The sequence below is a fragment of the Conger conger genome, chromosome 9 (assembly GCF_963514075.1).
Source record: "Conger conger chromosome 9, fConCon1.1, whole genome shotgun sequence".
Taxonomy (NCBI): Eukaryota; Metazoa; Chordata; class Actinopteri; order Anguilliformes; family Congridae; genus Conger; species Conger conger.
In genome coordinates, this window is record NC_083768.1 from 6,934,045 (window position 1) to 6,957,322 (window position 23,278).

Here is a 23,278-nt window from a genome sequence, read left to right on the forward strand (position 1 = left end):
AACTTTGTACAGAGTTGGCAGAGCATAAGGACTGTTGGCAATTTGCCACAATGACGTTGTGGGAGGAGCATTGGGAGGAGTTACGATAAGAAAAGTGGAGTAACTGTATAAAATGGGTGTAAAAATGACAGTCGGGGTTCAGTTCTGGAGAGCTGATCCGGCTTTATGTGCTGCTGCTAATAAAGTCTGATTTTCCTGAAGATCTTACTGCCTGGTGTCATCTTTTCCCTCGCAAAGATGTTTTTTCGACAAATTGAAGATTTGGACTCTGTCGTTTCCTAGACATGACAAATGTTACACAGGGAATGCTTGGTTACCCCCCCGAACTGGTCTAGGGAGGATGAATATTTACGCTTAATGTATCATGGCGTATAGCACCCATAGACCTATGATGGTAAATCCCTCGCCTCCATGTGGTAGTTCATTCATGTCGAGCACAGCCATAGCTATGTTGGTCTGCTTGGGTCCCTAGGCTGTAAACAGATATACCCGAGAGTAGCTATTCCTGCGACCTCTGTAATGACTGCAGATATCTAGTCAGTTCATGAGACGTGCACATAACGTGCGATGTGACATGCGGCGGTACCAGCAGAGGACTGTTCAGATGAGTAAATCTCAGTCCAGGATTCCTATAGCGATCAAGTCAAAATTATAAATAAGACATCCACCAAATGTGGACAACTAATCTAAATTATTAGTCAAATGGAGTCAGATAAACAAAGGTGAATGTATTGGCCTTATTGTGGAGATTCTTGGTCAGCCCGGACCAATAAAGAGCGGAAGGCAGAGTGGTACTACTGCCTTTGTATCGTGGTTTATTTATTGGCTGATCTAGATTCTCTGCATAGGGGCCACTAATTTTTAACCTGATTAATATTCTTTCAGCAACACCAGAAGGACGAGTACGCTGATACCTTCAGCCCTCGCTAAATTCCGTCATGGGGTTAGCATGGGGTTTGACAGATAACAGATGGACAGTTATAGCAATGATAGACATACTGTACCTGAACAGACGCATATTCAGTGTTGTACTGTACTTCCGTGGGCCCTGTGAAATTCAAAACAAAAATAAAAAAACCCACCATCTACCCATTGCACTAATTGCACCCATTGAGATGCTTGCTTCTGGGTGTCAGTATCGAGTGCAGTTTTAGAAGTGTAATAGCCGCAGCAGTTAGCCATGAGGAGGGTTCAGGGTAGTATGGCTGCTTAGCTTCAGCAGTTATCCATGAGAAGGGTACAGGGAAGTATGGCTGCTTAGCTTCAGCAGTTATCCATGAGAAGGATACAGGGTAGTATGGCTGCTTAGCTTCAGCACTTAGCCATGAGGAGGGTACAGGGTGGTATGGCTGCTTAGCAATTGCAGTTAGACCTGAGATGCAATTAGTTTAGTTTGATAACCCTAACATTTTGCTTCAGTTCATTTACACCAATATTGTTTTAGGTTATCGGAATTGAAAAGGTTTATTTGAATCAATTGAGAAAACCTTGAAAAATATATGGGGGTAAGAAATTGAAGTAAACATTTTTCTTTTTTTACAGTTTTCAGTGTGGTACAGCAGGAATAACAAATATAATCTGGAAATAGCAACTCAGGGAATTAGTGAGAGATAGTGATTCAGTTTTATATGTGCAGTGTTCATACCTCCTATTTCTTCTGCACAAAATGACGCTGACGATGATGATGATGATGACAATGATCAGGTTGCCAGTGGTGCGGATGCTTCTGAGTTTGGCTGAAGAAATGCCCCCTGGTCCTTCCGGTGGACCTGAAGTTAGCAACAGACCATCATTCTCAGATTCTGTGAAACCATTCTGCGCCCTTAGCATCTCCAACTCCAGCAGGGCCCCCCAAACTGTGGGATTGGACCGCAATGTCCGATAGGTGATGGCAGACAGGGTGGTTTGAGTATCTCAGAAACTGCTGATCTCCTGTGATTTTCATGCACACTAGTCTCTAGAGTTTGCAAAGAATGGTGAAAAAATAAGCAGCAGCAGTTTGGCAGACAGAAACGCCTTGTTCATGAGAGACTGGCCCGACTGGTCAAAGCTGACAGGAAGGTGATGTTGGAAAACATGGGAGGCAAGTGCACTACAGCCAACCCCCCCTGAAGCATCTCACTTTGTTTGGTCAATCTACAACCCTGTCTAGCCCCCAATCCTGTGAAATGTACCTCTTTGATCAGTACCTCCCTGTTATTGTCATGGTTAGGAGGTAATTGCTGATTGAGGCCGCCAGAGGGCAGGGGCCTCATTGGCTGCACCTGTGCCTCGTTAATTACTAGGTGCTGGCTCAGGGTATGTAAAGGCTGTGCTCACAGTCTACCAATGCTTTGGTGTCAAACTTACTGTACTAACAACTGTAGAATCTCTCCCCACCTTCAAGCGCAAGCTGAAGACACACCTCTTCAAGCAGCACCTCTCCCCATCCCTCCCTACCTCCCTGTGAACCGTAATTGTTGTCTCTGTGACTTGCTTTGTGTATCGGTATTTTTAGTTGGCTAGGTAAGCAGTGTTTGGATAGTTAACTTTGGTCACTTTTGCTCTGTTTGTTTGTTTCTTTGTTCTCAAAAAAAAAAAAGAAACAAAAAAAAAAAAAGGCCCTCGTCCTTATCTTTGTTGTACAGGTAGCAGTTGAAATTGTACTTCCCTCTAGGGTGTTTCAGCGAACTTATCCCTGGTTATGGGTATGCACTTTGTTGTACGTCGCTCTGGATAAGAGCGTCTGCCAAATGCCAATAATGTAATGTAAAAACTTGCATTTGCACTAAGCCGGTAATGCACCAGGTAGACTCTGTGAATCTACGAGTCAGGTACAGTGCTGGTATTGATTTCTCTAATCAGTTAAAAAAAGTTTAAAGGTAAGGAAGGCGTGCAGCTGGTTGTGTTGTGTTCACTCACGCCTTCCTCTAGGGTTCTGGTTTTTCTTTTCTTTTGGACTCGTGTGAGTCGGGGATTGGTATGTATTTTGGTTTGAATTTTTGTCCTGAGCTGCGCCTCATGGTTTTATTTTCAGGCCTAGCCTTTTCATGCTAGGTTGTACTTTATTTTCTTCATCGGTCTGCGACCGCGAGTGCAAAGCATTTAGCACTTGTTTTTGGTTGGGTTATTCGCCCTGGTTTTCGAAGGGTTGTTTTATTTTCTCCAGCTGTTTTGGGCTTCATTTCTATTTGCGTTTAAAAAATCTCATTTGGGTTAGTTCCTCCCTCTGTTCCGGGAGAAGACCTTATTATTTTTATTCTGGGTAGCTCTGTCTGTTCCCTCCCAGGATTTAGTGGCCAACACGTTTGCGTGTTTGCATAGAAGGGTTACTTCCCTCAGTCTGGCTCTCTGCCCCGTTCCAACCTCACAGTTATATCCTCTACCCCCTTCCTCAACCCCTTTCCCCACACATTGTTTTCCCTCCCCACCAGACCTAATCTCCCCCCTCCCCACTCCTGTGATGTGTTTTAATGTATGACAATGGCCATTTGTTCCACTGTCTCCACTGAGGGACAGGGTATAAGTGTCGACATTCTCCCTCATTTGCTGGTTCTTGTTGATCTGTACTTGGGGAACAGAACCACTAGTTCCTCTACTATATTAAACTATCTATTTGAAACAAAGACGTACCTGCATTTATTGTTCTACTGACATTTGTGCAGAGGAATATATTGAACTCTTTAAAAATTCTACAGGTGACAGTAACGTGAATAACCACACATTACAACAGTGGTATGCAGAAGAGCATCTCTGAACTCTAAGTGGATAGGCTACAGCAGTCTAAAGTCTAAAAATTAAGTCTAATGAATACCTAATTAGATAACTGCATGAATAAGTAGTTGTAATGAAGTAAAAATGTTCCCAATAAAGTGCTCGGTGAGTGTGGTATATTGACGTTGTATCTTCATCTAGCTCACAGGTGTCAAACTCCAGTCCTGGAGGGCCGTAGTGTCTGCTGGTTTCTGGGGTGTTCTGGGTTCATTCAAGTCACTGATTGGTTAAAGTATCCACACGCCTTGTTCTCAAGGCCTTAATTGGCCTTAATTGGCAGCTGATTGAAAGGAAACCGCAAAAACCCACAGACACTGCGGCCCCCTGGGGATTCAGTTTGACACCCCTGATCTAGCTCTTTCACATCGCACTTATTTCTTCATCTCTTATGATCATGCCTCACTTCTAGTTTGTCATGCCAAGACTTAGCCTGTGCTTACCGTGTGAACTCGACCTGATATTCTTGGTCATGGATAAGTGACACTTTATTCAAATTGTACCTTGTCTGACCTGTGTTCCGTAGTTATTCCGGTGACCTTCGGTATGCACTTAGTGTACGTCACCATAGAAGTGTCTGCCAAATGAATGTAATGTAAAGGTAATGCAACTGAGGAAAGGGGAGTAGAGTGGGAGATACAAAGCTATCAGTAGAGGCTTGTCAATCAACCACTTCTGGACCAAAGCAGCGTGGTTGAAGCTTCCATGGATCCAGATATTGTCTTACTTGGGTTGCCCGGAGGCACCAGGATCTTCCTGCTCTAGTGGGATGAGGGTGCGATGGAGGGTGCCAAAGAGAGTAGGATGCAGAGCTATGTTTTATGGTCCCATTTTGGCATGAAGATGGAGGGCCTCATGGTGATGAGGTGACCTCTCCCCTGCCTCTGCCAGGGACACTCACAGTGGCACATGAGCTGCCCTGTGTTACCTAGCCTGCAGAAAGCTTTGTGTATCGATTGGACAAGTTAGGCAAAGCAATCTTTGCACCTGTGGGGACTGAGTGTGGTAGTTTAGTGTGTTTAATGTCTTCAATGTGGACACAAGAGAAGAGCCCAGGCTTTTATCCACAGACAGACAGACAGACAGACAGACACACACACACACACACACACACAAATACACACACACACACACACACACACACATACACACACACACATACACACACAAAAACACATACGCACAGACACACACACACACACAAATACACACACACACACACACACAAATACACAAATACACAAATACACACACACACACACGCACACACACGCACACACACATGCACACACACATGCACAGACACACGCACACACACACAGGAAACGCCAGAGAATAAGCACAGTAACATTATCCACAGACAGACTTACAGATGTCCTTTGTGGAATTTGATTGCGTCTTTGTGGCGACCCGGTTACTGCTGTTGCAGTGGATGGTGTTGTTGGTTGCCGTGACGATGAGGTTGAGTCCTGTCGGCGAGGTTGTATTCTCTACCTGTGTGCAGTGGGCGTGGTCACAGGTGTAGCTGGCCCAGGTGTCTTCAGCAGAGCAGTTCACCGACATGTTACAGACCCCTCCATCAGAGGAGAGTAATGCCATGCTCACCTGGGGTATGGGCGGGGCCTCTGCAAAACAACAACCAATCCACTGGGCCAAAGATGTGATACACTACACAATATAGTCATAATAAACTCATACATCATATCATTTAATATCACAATAATGCCACATATTCATATTGTTATCATATAATCTCAGAAACCACATAATATGACAATCTCATGATAATCTCAGAAATAACATTTATCTGCAGAATTACACTGATTTAAAGTGGCTTTAATCTATGATTTCCTCAGTTTTGGTCTATTTTACATTTTAGTTCCTCGCAACCTCCAGCTCTCTCTCACACAGCTTTCCCTCTCCTGACTGTCAATGTGGTTTCCTTGGTTCAGTCACTTCACCACAGACAACGGTTCTCAAACTCCTCCTCCTCTTGTGTTTATGGCGCTTAAACTCTCCTGTTTTACTGCCGGATGCTTGTGCCACGCAAACTACACATCTCTGCCCTCGCAACATTAGTTTCCATGGTTTTCCTACATACATTTACATACAGGGTGCCCACCACAAACTTAAAGTTTTAATGTATAGAAATGAAATTAAACACTGTGAATGATCTCAATTGTGATTGGTAGAGATAAACCAGTGGGAATATGTCTCTAATATGATATTTGTTCCTATGGAAAAATCATAGATTGCCACTTTAAATGCATTAGGGTATGATCATTTTTGCACCCTTATGATTGTAAATGGTTGGCATTTACATAGCGCCTTTATCCAAAGCACTGTACAACTGATGCTTCACATTGACCCATTCATGCACACACCAATGGTGATTGGCTGCCATGCAAGGCACCAACCAGCTCATCAGGAGCAATTGGGGGTTAGGGGTCTTGTTCAGGGACACTTCAACACACCCAGGGCAGGATAGAACCGGTAACCCTCCCACTGCCAGACAACTGCTCATACCTCCTGGTAATGTTGCCCCTATGTGTATTTTACACATCCCAGTAACTGTAACAGTGTCACATTTCTACCTTGAACTGTGAGCCTGTAGGTAGCAACAGCTTTCTTCTGTCCTCCACCATCTGTTATCATTGCTGTGTAGATCCCACTGCTGTTCTGCGTCACATTCTTCAGTAGCAGAGAGAAGCTTGTATTATCAAATTCTGACATAATACTGTTTTCAAATTTGTCTGTAAATTGATGTTTCCGATTGTAATCCACTCTCCTTGTATTGTCATTAAACCTCCATGATATGCCGTGAAACTGTAGTTCTTCATGTCTCTTCACATCCAGACGAACAGAGTCTCCCTTAAGCACAAACAAATCCTCTTCAGCTCTGGAAACTAGAAAGAAACAGAAACATGTTTTTTTTTTTTTAAACTGTAAAACAAACTCTGGTCTCATCAGGCACTCAGAACAGGGGATCTAATAGTGAGACCATGAAGAAAGTTCTTTGGTTAACAAAGTCTTTATTTTCTGTGATCAGCAAACTGAAAGATGATATATATCCTGTAATCTGTATAACTCTATTCTTTTGATTGATTATAATAAAGTATATCTTACTATAATCATATGTGATAAAGATTCTTTTAGAGGAATACATTGAATACAGGACATCATATACCAGATTTGCACTAGTATGGATGAAAATCCCGGGAGACCAGCAGTTTCTAAGATACTCAAACCACCCAGTCTGCCACCAACAGTCATTCACATTTTTTACCCCATTCTGATGGTTGATGTGAACATTAACTGAAGCTCCTGACCCGTATCTACATGATTCTATGCATTGCACTGCTTCCACACAATTGGCTGATTAGATAGTTGCCTGAATAAGTAGGTGTAATAAAGTGAAAATGTTCTGAATAAAGTGCTCGGTGAGTGTATATGCAGTGTTGTGCAAAATCTTAGGCGCATGTAAAAAAAGAAAAAGAAAAAAGATTATATATTCAAGAAATATTCATATAGTTTTGTATATTATAAAAAAAATTACATAAAAGAGCAGTAAATGGTAAACTAAATCAGGTACACTATCCTGCAGTTTTATGAGAAAAACAGCTGGTAGGTTGTTCTAAACATATTGGAGAACTACAGAGCTACAGTTGTACTTCTGCAGACTTTGACTGTCTTGCTTGCTTCAGGCTCTCCAGGTCATCCCTGACAGCCTCGATCAATTTAACAATAAAAAAAAAAAAAACTGATCTACTGATACACTAATGCAGAAAACCTAACATCTAAATTTATATTTTAAAAATCCCAGAAGCCTGCCATTTGTCATCTCTTTTGTGAGACTCTTTGTGCTGAAAATTTTAAATCAGTCACTTATAAAGCTTTCAAACCTGACAAAGGTGTTGGGAAAAAGAGTAAATGCATAAAAAGATTATACTCCTACACTATTATAAATGACATGCTTTCACATAATGATTAGCATCTTTATTTTGCTCCACATGAACTGGATTTTCTTAAATGTTTCGACTGGGAGATATCTTGTTTGGTGACTAAAAATCAGACAGGAAAGCCAGCACTATTATCTTTTCAATTCAGCAGACTTCAGCAGGGATATCCATGTTGGCTTTTGGAGGGGAAGGTCATGCCTTCTCTTTGGCCAAACTCTTAACCTTCTTTGAGGAATAATAATAATAATAATAATAATAATAATAATAATAATAATAATTCCTTGCAGTCAGAACACTTTACAGTGATGAGGGGGAAACTCATCTCAACCACCAATGTGTCGCACCACCTGGCTGATGCAACGGCAGCCATTTTGTGCCTGAATGCTCACCACACATCAGCTGAGGTCAGGAGGTAGAGAACGATTATATAGCCATCCGTTATCTGGACCTGCTTATCCTGAACAGGGTCGCAGGGGGGCTGGAGCCTATCCCAGCATACATTGGGCAAAAGGCAAGAATACACCCTGGACAGGTCACCAGTCCATTGCAGGGCACACATACCATTCACTCACACACTCATACCTATGGGCAATTTAGACTCTCCAATCAGCCTAACCTGCATGTCTTTGGACTGTGGGAGGAAACCCATGCAAACACGGGGAGAACATGCAAACTCCACACAGAGAGGCCCCGGCCAACCAGGATTTGAACCCAGGACCTCCTTGCTGTGAGGCGGCAGTGCTACCCACTGCACCATCCGTGCTGCCATTATATAGCCAATTAGACAAAATATCTTTTGATTCGATCAAAACTCACAATGTTATTGAATTTGACTTCCAAAAAGTGTCCGCATGACAGGCTCACTGTCAAAATTAAGTCAGTGACAAATACAGCAACTGTTTCAGAATGGCTTCACTTCGTTGTACGTCGCTCTGGATAAGAGCGTCTGCTAAATGCTATGTAATGTAATGTAATGCCTCAGAACTGTGTAAGACACAAAGAGTAATGGTCAGATGGATTGTGTTCTCCATTTCATTTGGAGCGCTGCTCATTCAGTTCCATTTAAAAAGGAAAACTATATATTTCAACGCGTGAGAAATCTAAAAGGGCAGTCTCTTTCTCTCCAATGATAAGAGTTAAAAGGTTTTAAGTCTGAAGATTTGAACACTTGCTGTTTTGAAAGACCTCCTGTCTCAGTAAAGCTGTCAGGGGCTACAATGCAGCACCAGAACTATGTGCACAGCAGAGCACCTGTCCAAGTCCAAATCCATATCCCAGTTAACCACTGCAGAGGCAGCCTGGTGACATCCGGACCAGAAGAGCACATGCTACCTTTAAATGGAGTCAGTGCCCAGAAACCACCTGAAATGTATTTGATTTATTTATTTGTATCATTAACTACAATGTTAGCTGTACATGCAACGGTATTTAGAAGCTTGTGTTTGAGCTAGATTGATGCTCTTGGGTATTTTCACCTTGTGTAGCATTCAAAAGCAGCAAGCCATTTTGAAGCTTAGTAAAGAGCCATTGCACAAGCACTGGGGATGGCTTGTAAAACAATTTAGAATGTCCTGAAAAAGAAAGAAACCGCTGGAGTACTGAGACACAGACATCGAACAGGTCGAACAAGGAAAACAATAGCAGTTGATGAAACATTGTGAGAGCTGTGAAGAAAAACCCCAAAACATCAGTCAGTGACATCACAAACAATCTCCACAGGGCAGTCAGTGACATCACAAACAATGTCCACAGGGCAGGGATGAAGGTATCTCTATCAACTGTTCGAAGAAGACTTAGAGAGCAGCAATAGAGGCTAGACCACAAGATGCAAACTACTCATCAGTAGTAAGAATCGAAAGGCGAGATTACATTTTGCAAAGAAGTACAGAGATGAGCCACAAAAGTTTTAGAACAAAGTTTTATGGACTGATAGACCAAGTCAATCACCAGCCTTTAACCGAATGATCTGATACCCAAGGTGCTATGTTCTAAGTAGTTTAACATATCTCAGTGTAAATACCAGGAAATAAAAGCTGAAATGCTGAACTCTTGATCTTGTGTTCATCTTTTTATCTCAACCGCAAATGTTTGTAATGTATCGCAAAGAAAACAAAGAAATTTGCCAATAGTTTGGCTTGCCAATACTTTGGCGGGACTGTATATCATCAATACTACATTTCATACTTTCTGATCCAAAGTGTTCAATTTCTGTATGCAAAAGTCTGAGTCATCACACGCCTCATTTAAAATGAAGCAAGCTCATTTTACAGTTGTACCCGCCGGCGGGCCGGAAAAAATACCGGCTTGATCCATCCACTAGAAAACATAATAAAACAGGGCAATGGTGTTTATTTTCAACTGTTGCTCAAAGTTTAGACCCTAATGTTCAAATGTTCGTCACAAAACACGATCGAAAGTGTATTTTAGTGCATTTAGAAATTATTTTTAACCTTTCTGGGGCAAATACACGATATTTACAAATGTCGGACAAGTAGAAAGAAATGGTTTTACCGTCAAACAGCCAGCTGTGGTGCCATGTTTGTTGTCCTTTGAAAGAGGAGAAGCTACTGAATCGAATGAGATAAAACATTCTATAGACTACAATACCCAGCTGACCTCACATCCAGGCGTAAAGACACTACTCCATGTGCGTAAAAAAACAAGCTCAAGGAAGAAGGCGGAGGGCACGACCGTTTCGAAAGTTTTTGGTGAATTAGAGAGTTTTATTTGACGCTGTGTTTCGACGCTGTGACGCTGTGAAAGTGTATAACGCCGACAAGGACATGGCCGAGATTTTAGCGGAGATTATGAGTCGGTCAGACTCGGCAACTACGAATGAAATCGCCTCAGAAGAGGAGGACCTGTTCGCACTCCGCTTGGACCCAGTTTATGAGTAAGTTTATTATTTATGTTGAATTGTGAAGTCAGGGCTATTCAATTATATTGAATATTTTTTTTGAATATCACGGGATGGTGCTTCAGACCCAGTAACTTGGAGTATTCACAGGTATTCCTAACGAGACCCGGAACACTGGGAAGCTGACGTGCATTTGGTGAACCGCTGTTTTCTTCCTGTTCTTCCTGTTCCTGTTTACGTTATTTGAATGTGCAATAGTTGTTTTCAGGAGTACATTGTTTACACTAATTGTGATATTTTTGTTTTCTAATTGCACATTGACATTGATCACTTTATATTTGTGTTTGTGCCATTGTTTGTGACATTGCCAGTGTTTGCTTTCAACTTTAAGTTCAATTTTCATCTTCATTTATTTACAACAAGCAGGTTTTGGCAGGGCTTCAATGTGTTTGTTTGACTCACCATTTGTTGCTTCAGGCGTGGTCAGCACCGGGTTATGGATGGTAGATGAGTTGATACACAAAACTAAACTAATCTTTTAAACTGCCTTCTAAATGATGTCAAATATAATAAAATATAATGCTTGATTTATGCTCCGGTAGCCTTTGTATAACACTTGAAAAACCTTATCTTGCCGAGAGGCCTGCTTCCATGCTTTCATTCAGTGTTCACATGTGTCACACTGACTGGTGGCAGCCATCTTACTTTTAACCCTTGACCCAAGGGGTGCACACCTCTAAGTGCAGTAGCCATACCTGACCAGTGGGTGGCATAACATGAGAAAACTACCATATACTATGGGCTAGGCTTCAACAACTGAAAGACAACATATCAAATGACACTAATCAAGCTCTTTTCCTTTCCACAGCCAAAGGTAAGTAACACACAAAACATAAAGGTTTCCTTCTAGGAATAATGGCTCCAACAATTTGGTTATTCTATTATTGGAGTGGACATTTTATATTGCACATTGGCATTTTTTTTTTTTACTTTATATTTGGATATTATATTATTGTATATCATATTTAGTTGGTATAATAAAACTACTCCATTTGGAGACAAAATGATACATTTTGTTGTTTTTTTTATTGATATTATACTGTGCACAATGCTGGAAGTTGATGAAGCACAAGGTAAATGTAATATCCAAAAGCTCCAGTAGATGGCAATAGACTCCTGTAATGGACATAAGTTGTATTTTCCAGCCAGTTTCCATTGGAAGTGGAAAATAACCCAGTTGGCACACTTTGGTGCCAAATTGTGCCAAATTGTGCCAAATTGAGTGTCCGCCTGGTAGTATCCTTACTAAAACCTTTGTGGAGGCTTTGCCCTTTGCTCAAATTCTATCAAATGTGGTACATTTGTAGTCAAGGAGTTGCTGAAGGTGAACAATGGCATCTGTGTGCATGGAATCATTGTTGATATGGTGTTATCCTCTGTCAGATAGGGGGGAAAAACAGGCGAGGATAGAAATTTCACAATTCTCCTTTGGTTTATTCCAATTTACTCGGGCATAGTAACAGTCACAATCTTTTCACACATTGGGAATACATCTCTGAGGTCCCTAGATGTCCATAGACACCAAGAACATGCATATGAACCTTACTATTGTGGAGCAATTCTTCATTTACTTTGGGTATGTCTTTTTAGGCGTTTTTTCTGAAAATATGGCTAGGGCTTAACAGGTTTTTAAAATGAAGCAAGATAATTTTACAGTTAAAATGAAGCAAGCTAATTTTACAGTTAAAATGAAGCTAATTTTTGTACTCACTATTCTTTCAATACATTCAATTATGGTATAAAAGGTGTTATATAATGTATGCAGTTTAATCACCAGGCCCTCCCCTTGGCGATAATCATCTTACACACACACACTCACACAGACACAACTGCTTTCTTTCTTGTGATAGCTATTTTCCAATGACTTCCCTGAAAGAAGTACTGCTTCAACACTTCATGATGTCAACAAACATAAGTAAGGTTTATACAGGGATACAATACTCATACCATGATTTTACAGAGTAACAAGTTATCATGTAAAGTGCTTTAATCAGCAGCAAGTAATGTATTATATAAAGTATGTAATGGATTTATAAAGAAACCGGTTTTAAACAGCAACAAGTGCCATGCAGTACATGGTTTTAATTGTAATTGCCCCAGATGAGTAGGTAAATACATTGATGAGTGAATAAAAGGCACAGTACCTGGGGTGGTGGAGAGAAACAGAGCAACAATGAGGAGAGGACGTTCCATTCTGCAATGAAACTGTGTGGCTTCTTCAGTGAGTTCCACTGCCACTTCCTTCTTAATATTTCCACTCGAGGGGGCTGGACGGTAATGTAAATCCTGAAAAGACAGGAAATTAAATCAGCACAGATCTTTGACAACATGCTACAGTCATGTATAAGGTCTACTGTATGTTAAACAACATGTGCTCGCCACTCAGCTGATTGTTTAAGATTCACACCTCTCAAATAATTAATATTCTTAGAGTAGTGCACTGTAAAGTCTATTTTGGGTATTAAAGTTAGAGGCAATATACTTATTTTGCACTTTTATAAAGCATGCTTTATTTCCAATGTGTCCTATTTGGTACCTCATATCTTGTATCACTCTTTCAACATAGCTTGCTCATAAACTGTGTCGGTATGTAGCATACAATTTTCAAGTCTTGAGATAGGGAGGACAATCGAAAAATTTATTTCCGGAAATCAACATGAATATTATGATTAAAATCTCAGTTCAACTTTAAATTAACGTGTTGTGGACAATAATTTATCTTGTTGCTATCAGTGATTCGGCGTGATCCGAGAGTTAAGTTGCAATGTAAATTACGTTAAACTGCCACCAACTGCCACCAACTGCCATGTAAGAGCGCTATTGTTGCGTCACCATTTTCGAACGCATGGCAGTTTGTATAACTTTTAAAGATTTAAATAAATCCTATGGTGGGACTTTTGCCATTTATGGACGGTGCGACAGAAATATTCGGTGCCGTCGAACGAAATCGAATGCTTTTATTTCTATCGTTCGAATGACCAAGTGCCGTTAAAAAGCAAATTTTATGGCTTTGTGCTATTCGCGTATGCTAGCTACATCATGCTAACCTCGTACAAGGACCAGTAAAGGTTTAGAACACGCTAGCACTTAGTTATTGTAAGTCTGATCACCTATACTGTCAAGTAAAAAAGTTGACAAATTACGTTTTCTGTGAGAAATGTATTGGCGAACTCACGTGCACAGCCGGTCTACATTCTGAAGCTCCACTTTGCCCTCCCTACTTGAGAGTGGATGGAAAACGAGTAGACATTCTTGAAAAAACTGGTGCGGATGAGATCAATGGCGCAGGTGGATGGTTTGAGACTACTTACTACTTTGCTTGAGACTAAGAATGCGTGTATGCTTGTGAGTCGGTTAATTTAAAAAGTGCTGTATGAAATCAACAGAAATCAACGGCCCAGCTAACACAGGACGTCGAGGCGACGTCGTCAGGACGTCTGTTATTGGTCGTTATTACTAATAACCGAAATGAAGACATTCGATTAAGTTCGACGGCACCGGAATTTTCTGTCGTACCATAAATGGCAAAAGTCCCACAATAGGATTTATTTAAATCTTTAAAAGTTATACATTTTCTGAATCGTCATTAATTCATTCATTAATTCATTTCTATCAGTGATTCGGCGTGATCGGACAGTTCTGTAGCTATGTAAATGACGTCAGAAGGATACGGCACTGTTATTTGCTACCTAAACTTTGACGCACGCTCGAGAGCGTTAACATGATTGAAGTCTGACATGTCTATTGTCAAAATCCATTGAAACTATGAAAAAGTAACCAGGGACTTTGGACTTATAAGGCTGGACATACCGAGTACCCAGCAAAAATATTGACCTGGCTACAGTCGCACTTTTGACAGTTCGAACTGCCACCAACTGCCATGTATGAGCGCGTGAAGTAAACCAGCAAAAGCTATTGTTGTGTCACCATTTTCGAGCTCCATATTCATGGGTACCAAAGACGTCACTTCCGGAATGCCCGCCGCCATATTTGTGTCCGACTGACACTTTTGGACCGTCACGGCAGCGAATACAGCGCATCTAAGCGAGACAGAAAGAAAGCGATATTTGGAAAAAACGGCGATTATTGGTTGTGATCCTTATTTATTACCTTTAACTTTATTTTGTCCCTTAAAATCTGCGAAGCGTCTGCCCCAACTTACTTTCCCCGACATCTACAATTATCTGATACATAATCCATCCCCATACACCGGAGACAGCCTTAAGGCTTTCAAGAGTACGGATGCCTATCAATACTCAGTTGCAGGATGGGTCATTTGTATTTAATTTATTTATCCAGAAAGGTCCCATTGAGATACGAGATCTCACATTCACACAGTTACACACATTCACACATATGGTCATTTTAGAGTCACCAATTAACCTAAGTAATTCAACAACAATCATCAACCGTGTTATTTTGGTGGTGGTTAAGTCTAGAGTGATAGTGATTGCTTCGGCTTCGTGCGTTTCATTTACATGTGGCTATTAACGTTAGACTTTACACAGTTCTCGGTCGCTCTGATCAGAAATGCAGGACAACCAGCCGCGGGTCTGAAACTAGGCATAGCCTAGTCTACTACGTAATTGCGCCTCCTTGAGTTTGTTTAAAATAATGACATCGCTCCCATTATTTAACCAAGTAACATTGTCAACAAAATGTGGAACAATATTTTTTATCTTGTGACTAACTGGCTGACCACTAACATCCCTAAATTATAATAAAGTGCTGCATTTTTCACTTAACAGGTCAATCATTCCCAGGCTCTGAACACAAAAGCAACATGTCCATGGATAGTGGTGCAGGAGATCGGGACAGTGGTGATGGCACATTGCACATGTATGGCAGGGTTTCATTTATTAAATAAATAAATAAATAATATAGGGTTTCACCATTTATTTCGCCAATCTAACTCCTTTGGGATCGAATAGAATTGTAGTCCAGGGTTTCTCTGACGACTGTTGTCACAGCCAACAGCACAACATATCCCGGGCATATTTTATCAACTTTATCGTGGATCTTCCTTCGTTTTCTCTGGTCGTTTTGGTTGTGGCGCGCAGCTGAGACCGGACACAAAGATGGCGGCGGTAAAACACAGTGACGTCACATGGTACCCATAAATACGTAAAGAATGGAATGGCAGTGAAATCTGCCTGTTTTTCGGTACCGTCGGGGTCCAGCATTTAACATTGATGGAATGCTGGTAAAATGAGCGCTTAAAAGCCACAAAAACAACCGAAAAATTTATTTCCGGAAATCAGCATGAATATTATGATTATTATCTCAGTTTAACCTTAAATTAACGTGTGGTGGACAATAATTCTGCTTAGGTTGAATTTTAATGTGACAAAATGACTGTTTTTGTGGCAGAAGTTGGTTGACTCGATGCAACACAGACGTGCAGCAGTCATCAAAAACAATGATTATGCAACTAAATATTAGTTCATTAATTAAAAGTGAAGTTAAATCTAGAAAGATTTTTTCAGTTTATACAGTAATGTTTCAGTTTGAAGAGAAAAATTTTGACACTGACATTTTTTTGAACAGATTAATATTACTTATCTTTGCTTCCTGTAAAATAATAATCCAGCCTTGATAACATTTGTTAATGCTTTAATTTGGAATTGAATGTGTAATCTTTCCACTGCACTGGAAATATGGAACTGAAAGTTACAGTAGCTGTGTACTGTGCTTGGTGCCCTGTGGAACATACGGGACATTATGAAATTCAGTCAGCTCCAGGAGATTTAAATGGGCTGTAAATACTCACTCTTTGAGCTGAGAACGGCATTACTGTCTAGACTTCATGTGACTTTGTATGCAAATGCGTGCATTGAGATGAAAACATCTGAAATAGATCCACAGAGCTGAGTTTGTTTTAAAATCGAATCCCGTTTTACATTAAAAGCTGTAATATGCTGATGTGCAATAGTAGCTTGTAATTTTGATGAAAAGTATTGTAGTGAACGGCGCAGTTGATGGAGACTGAGACAGACTTGGCATTTCTTGAATCACTCCAGCGGAGCTTCGTTTTATTGCTCTCGCCTTTAGAAAGGCGTTTGGGGCAGCTTCATCGCTGAACATCTTAATGCAGTCACAAACAGTACTAATGGCAGGCATTTATATAGCGCCTTTATCCAAAGCGCTGTACAATTGATGCTTCTCCATTCACCCATTCATACACACACTCACACACTCACACACTCACACACCGACGGCGATTGACTGCCATGCAAGGCGCCGACCAGCTCGTCAGGAGCATTTGGTGGTTAGGTGTCTTGCTCAGGGACACTTCGACACAGCCCGGGCGGGGGATCAAACCGGCAACCCTCCGACTGCCAGACGACTGCTCTTACTGCCTGAGCCATGTCACCCCATATGCAGCGTGCATTAAGGTGCTGCCAAAATATTTTTAGAATTTAAAGTCATTTAAAATTTCGCCCTCATAAATGCATTTTGAATGCACTTCAATAGGGAAATAAATAAATGGCTTGATAAAATGCAATACCCCCGGTAACCACTGGAGTTTGCGGGCTGGCAGTGAGTCTGAGGCATAGCCGGAAACGGAAAAGCTTTTTTTCTCGACCGCTTCCCGTGAAGTTCCTGTTGTGTTTCTCAAACCAGGAAGATGGGTCGGGAATCCGCTAAATTGTCGATATTTTTGATAGCCCTTTGGCTATATAATGGTAAGTCATTATTGTGCCTTTTATTTTCACATGCTATTGATCAACAACTTAACGTTTATAAACCAAGACTATAATTTGTCCCTCCAGTAGTGAACAAACGTTATCCGATTGAAGCTAGTTAGTTAGCCACCTTGGAAGCTAACTGGCTGGTTATACCTAGCCTAGCTATATGATCCTCGTTAACAACCCAGTTTAGTTACTGATTCGGAGGGTGTCATAATTAGGTTACATTGAGTATTGGCATTTGGGTAGATATGAAGACCAGATATGAGACATCAACACATTATTATAGCTATTATCTGTGTATTGCGAGCTAGTGAACGTTGAACTTTTGTCGAACAAATTCGTGTTCCCCTGGCAAAGGCTAAACAGTAGGAGTGAGCGATCACAAGTCTAGAGGTTTCATTTTAAATATCGAGACTATCAAGTAGCTATTGCTTTAACAGTTAAAACCCGTGACAACGCCATTAAAGGAAGTGACAACAGTTTCTGACCCCCTGGACAATTAGTCTCCAAGTTAGAAAATCAACGAGCCAGTTTTTGAACAAGAGGCGATTGTTCGTGGAGAGCGCTGCTTTGATTAAAATGCAACTTCTAGCGACCGTGGTCGACAACCGCGTGATTCAGATTCAGACCCGCGCGGTAAATGTGGGGCGGACTGCAGTTTTGGTTGAAAGAACAATGGGACACCCGAGTAGTTTTTCCTCACAAGCAACATTTCCGCAATCATAACGTTGATTTTGCATTGTTGATGTAGATAATCTTCTACGAAGGCTGTTTCATGTCACATGACGTTTCCCCTTTAATTACCCTTCGTTATTCCACTGAAACGTATAGCAAGGTACACTACCTGTTACTTTAGTACACGATGTTGGCAGGATAAGATCAAGATACAGTCCAGTGCACAATGGCGAGTGTTCTGGAGAATTCAAAAACTGCCAATTGGAGTCTTGTTACAAATGAATCACTAAAAACTTCGGCCTTCTTTCTTTGTCTATTTTATTTATTTATGTATTTATTTATTATTAACTTGATATTGTGTGCGTGTGCGGTTCAGCATTATTTAACTTTCATTTCTCCTCTCCCAGGTGTGAGAGGTAACTCGGTCGAGCAGAAGATTTATGTCCTGCTCAACAACACTGCTCCGTGCGTTCGGCTGCTCAACGCCACTCACCAGATCGGCTGCCAGTGTGAGTGACGCCAGCGTTGCATTGTGGGAAAGGTTTAATCCTGCTGCCTGATTTATGTACACACCACCTGTAGTACAGTTGATGCCTTGAACCATAGTGTCTTTCAAAGTCAAGTGCATACAGGTATTCAAAGGTATTTTTAAAGGAACCAACAACAAAAGAGAAGGCCCAGTTACCTACAAACAGGAAATGTTAGAGTTGGCTGTATCTTGTGGTAATAATCGGGTAATAAATCTTGAATGGACATATGCAGCATTAAATGAAATGCAGTGTGTCTCTGAAATTAAATATTTTTTGTGTTGCCAAAGAAAAAATTTTTTTTTCTAAAATGCAGCGATTTACTATTCTCTCTCAGCTTCCATCTCGGGGGACACAGGTGTCATTCATGTGCTGGAGGTGGAGTCAGACTTGGACTGGGTCCTAACCTCTGGACCCAACCCACCCTACATGCTGTTGATGGAAGCTCACCTGTTCAACAGGTACACACACACAGAAGGCTAATTTATACTTCGGCTACAAAGTGTAGTGCGACATGTCCACGGACAAAAACGATGCAAATTTTATTCTTGCAAATTTTATTCACTGCATCACAGTCAGTGAAAGAGTTGCTCTGATGCCAAAAGAATAAAATTTGCATCGTTTTTGTCCGTGGACAAAAACGATGCAAATTTTATTCTTTTGGCATCAGAGCAACTCTTTCACTGACTGTGATGCAGTGAGTGTGACGCAATGTATGATTGTGAGAATGTGTGATGCAGTGTATGATTGTGAGAATGTGTGAGGCTGTGTATGATTGAGTGAGTGTGACGCAGTGTATGATTGTGAGAATGTGTGATGCAGTGTATGATTGTGAGAGCGTGTGACGCAGTGTATGATTGTGGGAATGTGTGATGCAGTGTATGATTGTGAGAATGTGTGATGCTGTGTATGATTGAGTGAGTGTGACGCAGTGTATGATTGTGAGAATGTGTGATGCAGTGTATGATTGTGAGAATGTGTGAGGCTGTGTATGATTGAGTGAGTGTGACGCAGTGTATGATTGTGAGAATGTGTGATGCAGTGTATGATTGAGAGCGTGTGACGCAGTGTATGATTGTGGGAATGTGTGACGCAGTGTATGATTGTGAGAATGTGTGATGCTGTGTATGATTGTGAGAGCGTGTGACGCAGTGTATGATTGTGAGTGTGTGACGCAGTGTATGATTGTGAGAATGTGTGATGCAGTGTATGATTGTGAGAGTGTGTGACGCAGTGTATGATTGTGGGAATGTGTGACGCAGTGTATGATTGTGAGTGTGTGACGCAGTGTATGATTGTGAGAATGTGTGATGCAGTGTATGATTGTGAGAATGTGTGATGCAGTGTATGATTGTGAGAGCGTGTGACGCAGTGTATGATTGTGGGAATGTGTGATGCAGTGTATGATTGTGAGAATGTGTGATGCTGTGTATGATTGAGTGAGTGTGACGCAGTGTATGATTGTGAGAATGTGTGATGCAGTGTATGATTGTGAGAATGTGTGAGGCTGTGTATGATTGAGTGAGTGTGACGCAGTGTATGATTGTGAGAGCGTGTGACGCAGTGTATGATTGTGGGAATGTGTGACGCAGTGTATGATTGTGAGAATGTGTGATGCTGTGTATGATTGTGAGAGCGTGTGACGCAGTGTATGATTGTGGGAATGTGTGACGCAGTGTATGATTGTGAGTGTGTGACGCAGTGTATGATTGTGAGAATGTGTGATGCAGTGTATGATTGTGAGAGTGTGTGACGCAGTGTATGATTGTGAGAATGTGTGATGCAGTGTATGATTGTGAGAATGTGTGATGCAGTGTATGATTGTGAGAGCGTGTGACGCAGTGTATGATTGTGGGAATGTGTGACGCAGTGTATGATTGTGAGAGTGTGACGCCGTGTATGATTGTGAGAGTGTGACGCAGTGTATGATTGTGAGAATGTGTGACGTAGTGAATGATTGTGAGTGTGTGACGCAGTGTATGATTGTGAGAGTGTGACGCAGTGTATGATTGTGAGAGTGTGTGACGCAGTGTATGATTGTGAGAGTGTGACGGAGTGTATGATTGTGAGAGTGTGACGCAGTGAATGATTTTGAGTGTGTGACGCAGTGTATGATTGTGAAAGTGTGACGCAGTGTATGATTGTGAGAGTGTGTGAGGCAGTGTATGATTGTGAGAGTGTGAGGCTGTGTATGATTGTGAGAGTGTGACGCAGTGTATGATTGTGAGAATGTGTGACGTAGTGAATGATTGTGAGTGTGTGACGCAGTGTATGATTGTGAGAGCGTGTGACGCAGTGTATGATTGTGAGAATGTGTGACGTAGTGAATGATTGTGAGTGTGTGACGCAGTGTATGATTGTGAGAGTGTGACGCAGTGTATGATTGTGAGAGTGTGTGACGCAGTGTATGATTGTGAGTGTGTGACGCAGTGTATGATTGTGAGAATGTGACGGAGTGTATGATTGTGAGAGTGTGACGCAGTGAATGATTTTGAGTGTGTGACGCAGTGTATGATTGTGAAAGTGTGACGCAGTGTATGATTGTGAGAGTGTGTGAGGCAGTGTATGATTGTGAGAGTGTGAGGCTGTGTATGATTGTGAGAGTGTGACGCAGTGTATGATTGTGAGAATGTGTGACGTAGTGAATGATTGTGAGTGTGTGACGCAGTGTATGATTGTGAGAGTGTGACGCAGTGTATGATTGTGAGAGTGTGACGCAGTGTATGATTGTGAGTGTGAGGCAGTGTATGATTGTGAGAATGTGTGACGCAGTGTATGATTGTGGGAGTGTGTGATGCAGTGTATGATTGTGAGAATGTGTGACGCAGTGTATGATTGTGAGAGCGTGTGACGCAGTGTATGATTGTGAGAATGTGTGTGATGCAGTGTATGATTGTGAGGGTGTGTGACGCAGTGTATGATTGTGAAAGTGTGTGACGCAGTGTATGATTATGATGGGATGTATGATTGACCCTTTCCCCTTCATACAGGACCACCATGCTGAGATTGAAGGGTTCGCTGCGTGTGGCTGGCGTTGCCGTGGTGATCCCCAAATCTGGGCCCTCCCAGGGATTCTCTCCTCACAACTCCTGCCCAAACGAGGGCACAGGTAATCCAGGGTAGGGTGCAGCCTGGGGGACAGGCGGCCAGAGTGGGGAAAGGGTTCTGCTTTTGGGTACAGGTGGTTGGTGTTGGGTACTGCGTGCTGGTTTTGGGTACAGGGTGATGGTGCTTATGTTGGGTACAGGTGGGTGGTGTTAGGTACTGTGTGCTGGTTTTGAGTACAGGGTGATGGTGCAGGTGTTGGATACAGTCTCAAACGTTGTTAATTTAAGTCATTAATTGGCTAAATACACACACCTTGTTCTCAAGGCCTTAATTGATTGGCAGCTGATTGAAAGGAAACCACACAAAACCCACAAAAATGTGAGGCCACACTGCCGTGTGTTTTTAGTTTGACACCCGTGGTGTGAAATGTGAGGCCACACTGCCGTGTGTTTTTCTGTCAGGCGTTTACTCGGGCGCCTATGGTCCTCACCTGGCCGGCTGTAACGGCACAGTTTGGAACCCGCTCGGGAACGGCCTGTCCTACGAGGACTTCGACTTCCCCGTCATCTCCCTGAGGGAAGACAACGAGACCGAGGTCATCCGAAAAGTGAGTGAGAGAGAGTGAGAGAGAGTGAGAGAGAGTGAGAGAGAGTGAGAGAGAGTGAGAGAGAGTGAGAGAGTGAGAGAGTGAGAGAGAGTGAGAGAGTGAGAGAGTGAGAGAGTAGTTCTCGTGTGTGTGCACGCGCGCAGTTCTCGTGTTTGTGTTGCTGCTGAATAGGTTTCACTGTTTGTGTATGTGTGCATTTCTGTATACACTGTTTAACTGTGTGTGTGTGTGTGTGTGTGCCAGTGTTTCAGAGACCACAACGTCGGGTTGAACGGCAGCGCCCCCCGGTACCCACTGTGTGCGATGCAGCTCTTCTCCCATATGCACGCCGTCACCAACACTGCCACCTGCATGCGACGCAACGACATCCAGACCAGCTTCAGCATCAGCCCCGGTGAGACTGTCTGTGTCTCTGTGTGTGTCTCTGTGTGTCTGTGTCTGTGTCTGTGTCTGTGTCTGTCTCTGTCTCTGTCTCTGTCTCTGTGTCTGTGTCTGTGTCTGTGTCTGTGTCTGTGTCTGTGTTGCTCTCTCCGACCTTGCGTGTCCCAGTCATTCACCTTAACCACTACGCTACAGGCTGTCACACAGCCACACATATCTCTGTCTCTGTCTCTCTGCTGTCATTTTGATTGGTTGAAGAGGTATAAGGTCGAAAGAATCTTGGGATTTCACCGTAGTTATGGTTGAGTGCATTATTTTTTGTACCACCCTTCAAATGTCTAAATACGAGCACTGTGTGTATAATTCTTGTTGATTTTAAACGCGGGGCGCCTCTGTTGCAGAGATCGTGTGTGATGCGCTCAGTGACTATAACGTCTGGGGCTCGATTCTGCCCATCAACAACACGGAGAAGGGCCACAAAGAGAACCTGAGCGTGGTCGTCGCGGCAGCACGGGTGAGTGACAGACGCTGACCACGCCCACATCAATTTCAGCCAATCGGCTCACAGCGGCACCGGTGAGCGGCGGGCGCTAGCCCCGCCCCGCTATTTTCACCCAATCAGTTCGCAGCAGGTGGTGAGTGACAGGCACAGGTCCTGTTACACCAGTACAGGGCCCAAATATGACAAGTCGTGTAGTGTGTAGTAGTGTACACGCAGGGCT

The 23,278-nt window shown here is 42.3% G+C and overlaps 2 protein-coding genes across 2 annotated transcripts in view; one reads left to right on the forward strand and one right to left on the reverse strand.

Moving 5' to 3' along the window:
• Window positions 1-1,003: 1,003 nt before the first annotated feature.
• On the reverse strand, window positions 1,004-14,088 carry LOC133138031 (uncharacterized). The gene is made up of 6 exons (XM_061256510.1): window positions 13,802-14,088; window positions 12,771-12,912; window positions 6,345-6,656; window positions 5,121-5,375; window positions 1,646-1,769; window positions 1,004-1,048 (listed from the first exon to the last, which is right to left on the reverse strand). The coding sequence occupies exons 2-6, from the start codon at window positions 12,817-12,819 to the stop codon at window positions 1,021-1,023; spliced, it is 768 nt and encodes a 255-aa protein (XP_061112494.1). The 5' UTR covers window positions 12,820-12,912; window positions 13,802-14,088; the 3' UTR covers window positions 1,004-1,020.
• Window positions 14,089-17,214: 3,126 nt separating this feature from the next.
• The window catches only part of ncstn (nicastrin), a 9,311-nt gene continuing 3,247 nt past the window's right edge, over window positions 17,215-23,278 (forward strand). The window contains 8 exon segments of the mRNA XM_061254420.1: window positions 17,215-17,312; window positions 18,401-18,502; window positions 18,858-18,981; window positions 21,511-21,629; window positions 22,030-22,175; window positions 22,419-22,569; window positions 22,958-23,070; window positions 23,179-23,191. Coding sequence (XP_061110404.1) covers window positions 17,255-17,312; window positions 18,401-18,502; window positions 18,858-18,981; window positions 21,511-21,629; window positions 22,030-22,175; window positions 22,419-22,569; window positions 22,958-23,070; window positions 23,179-23,191 — 826 coding nt within the window. The 5' untranslated portion in view covers window positions 17,215-17,254.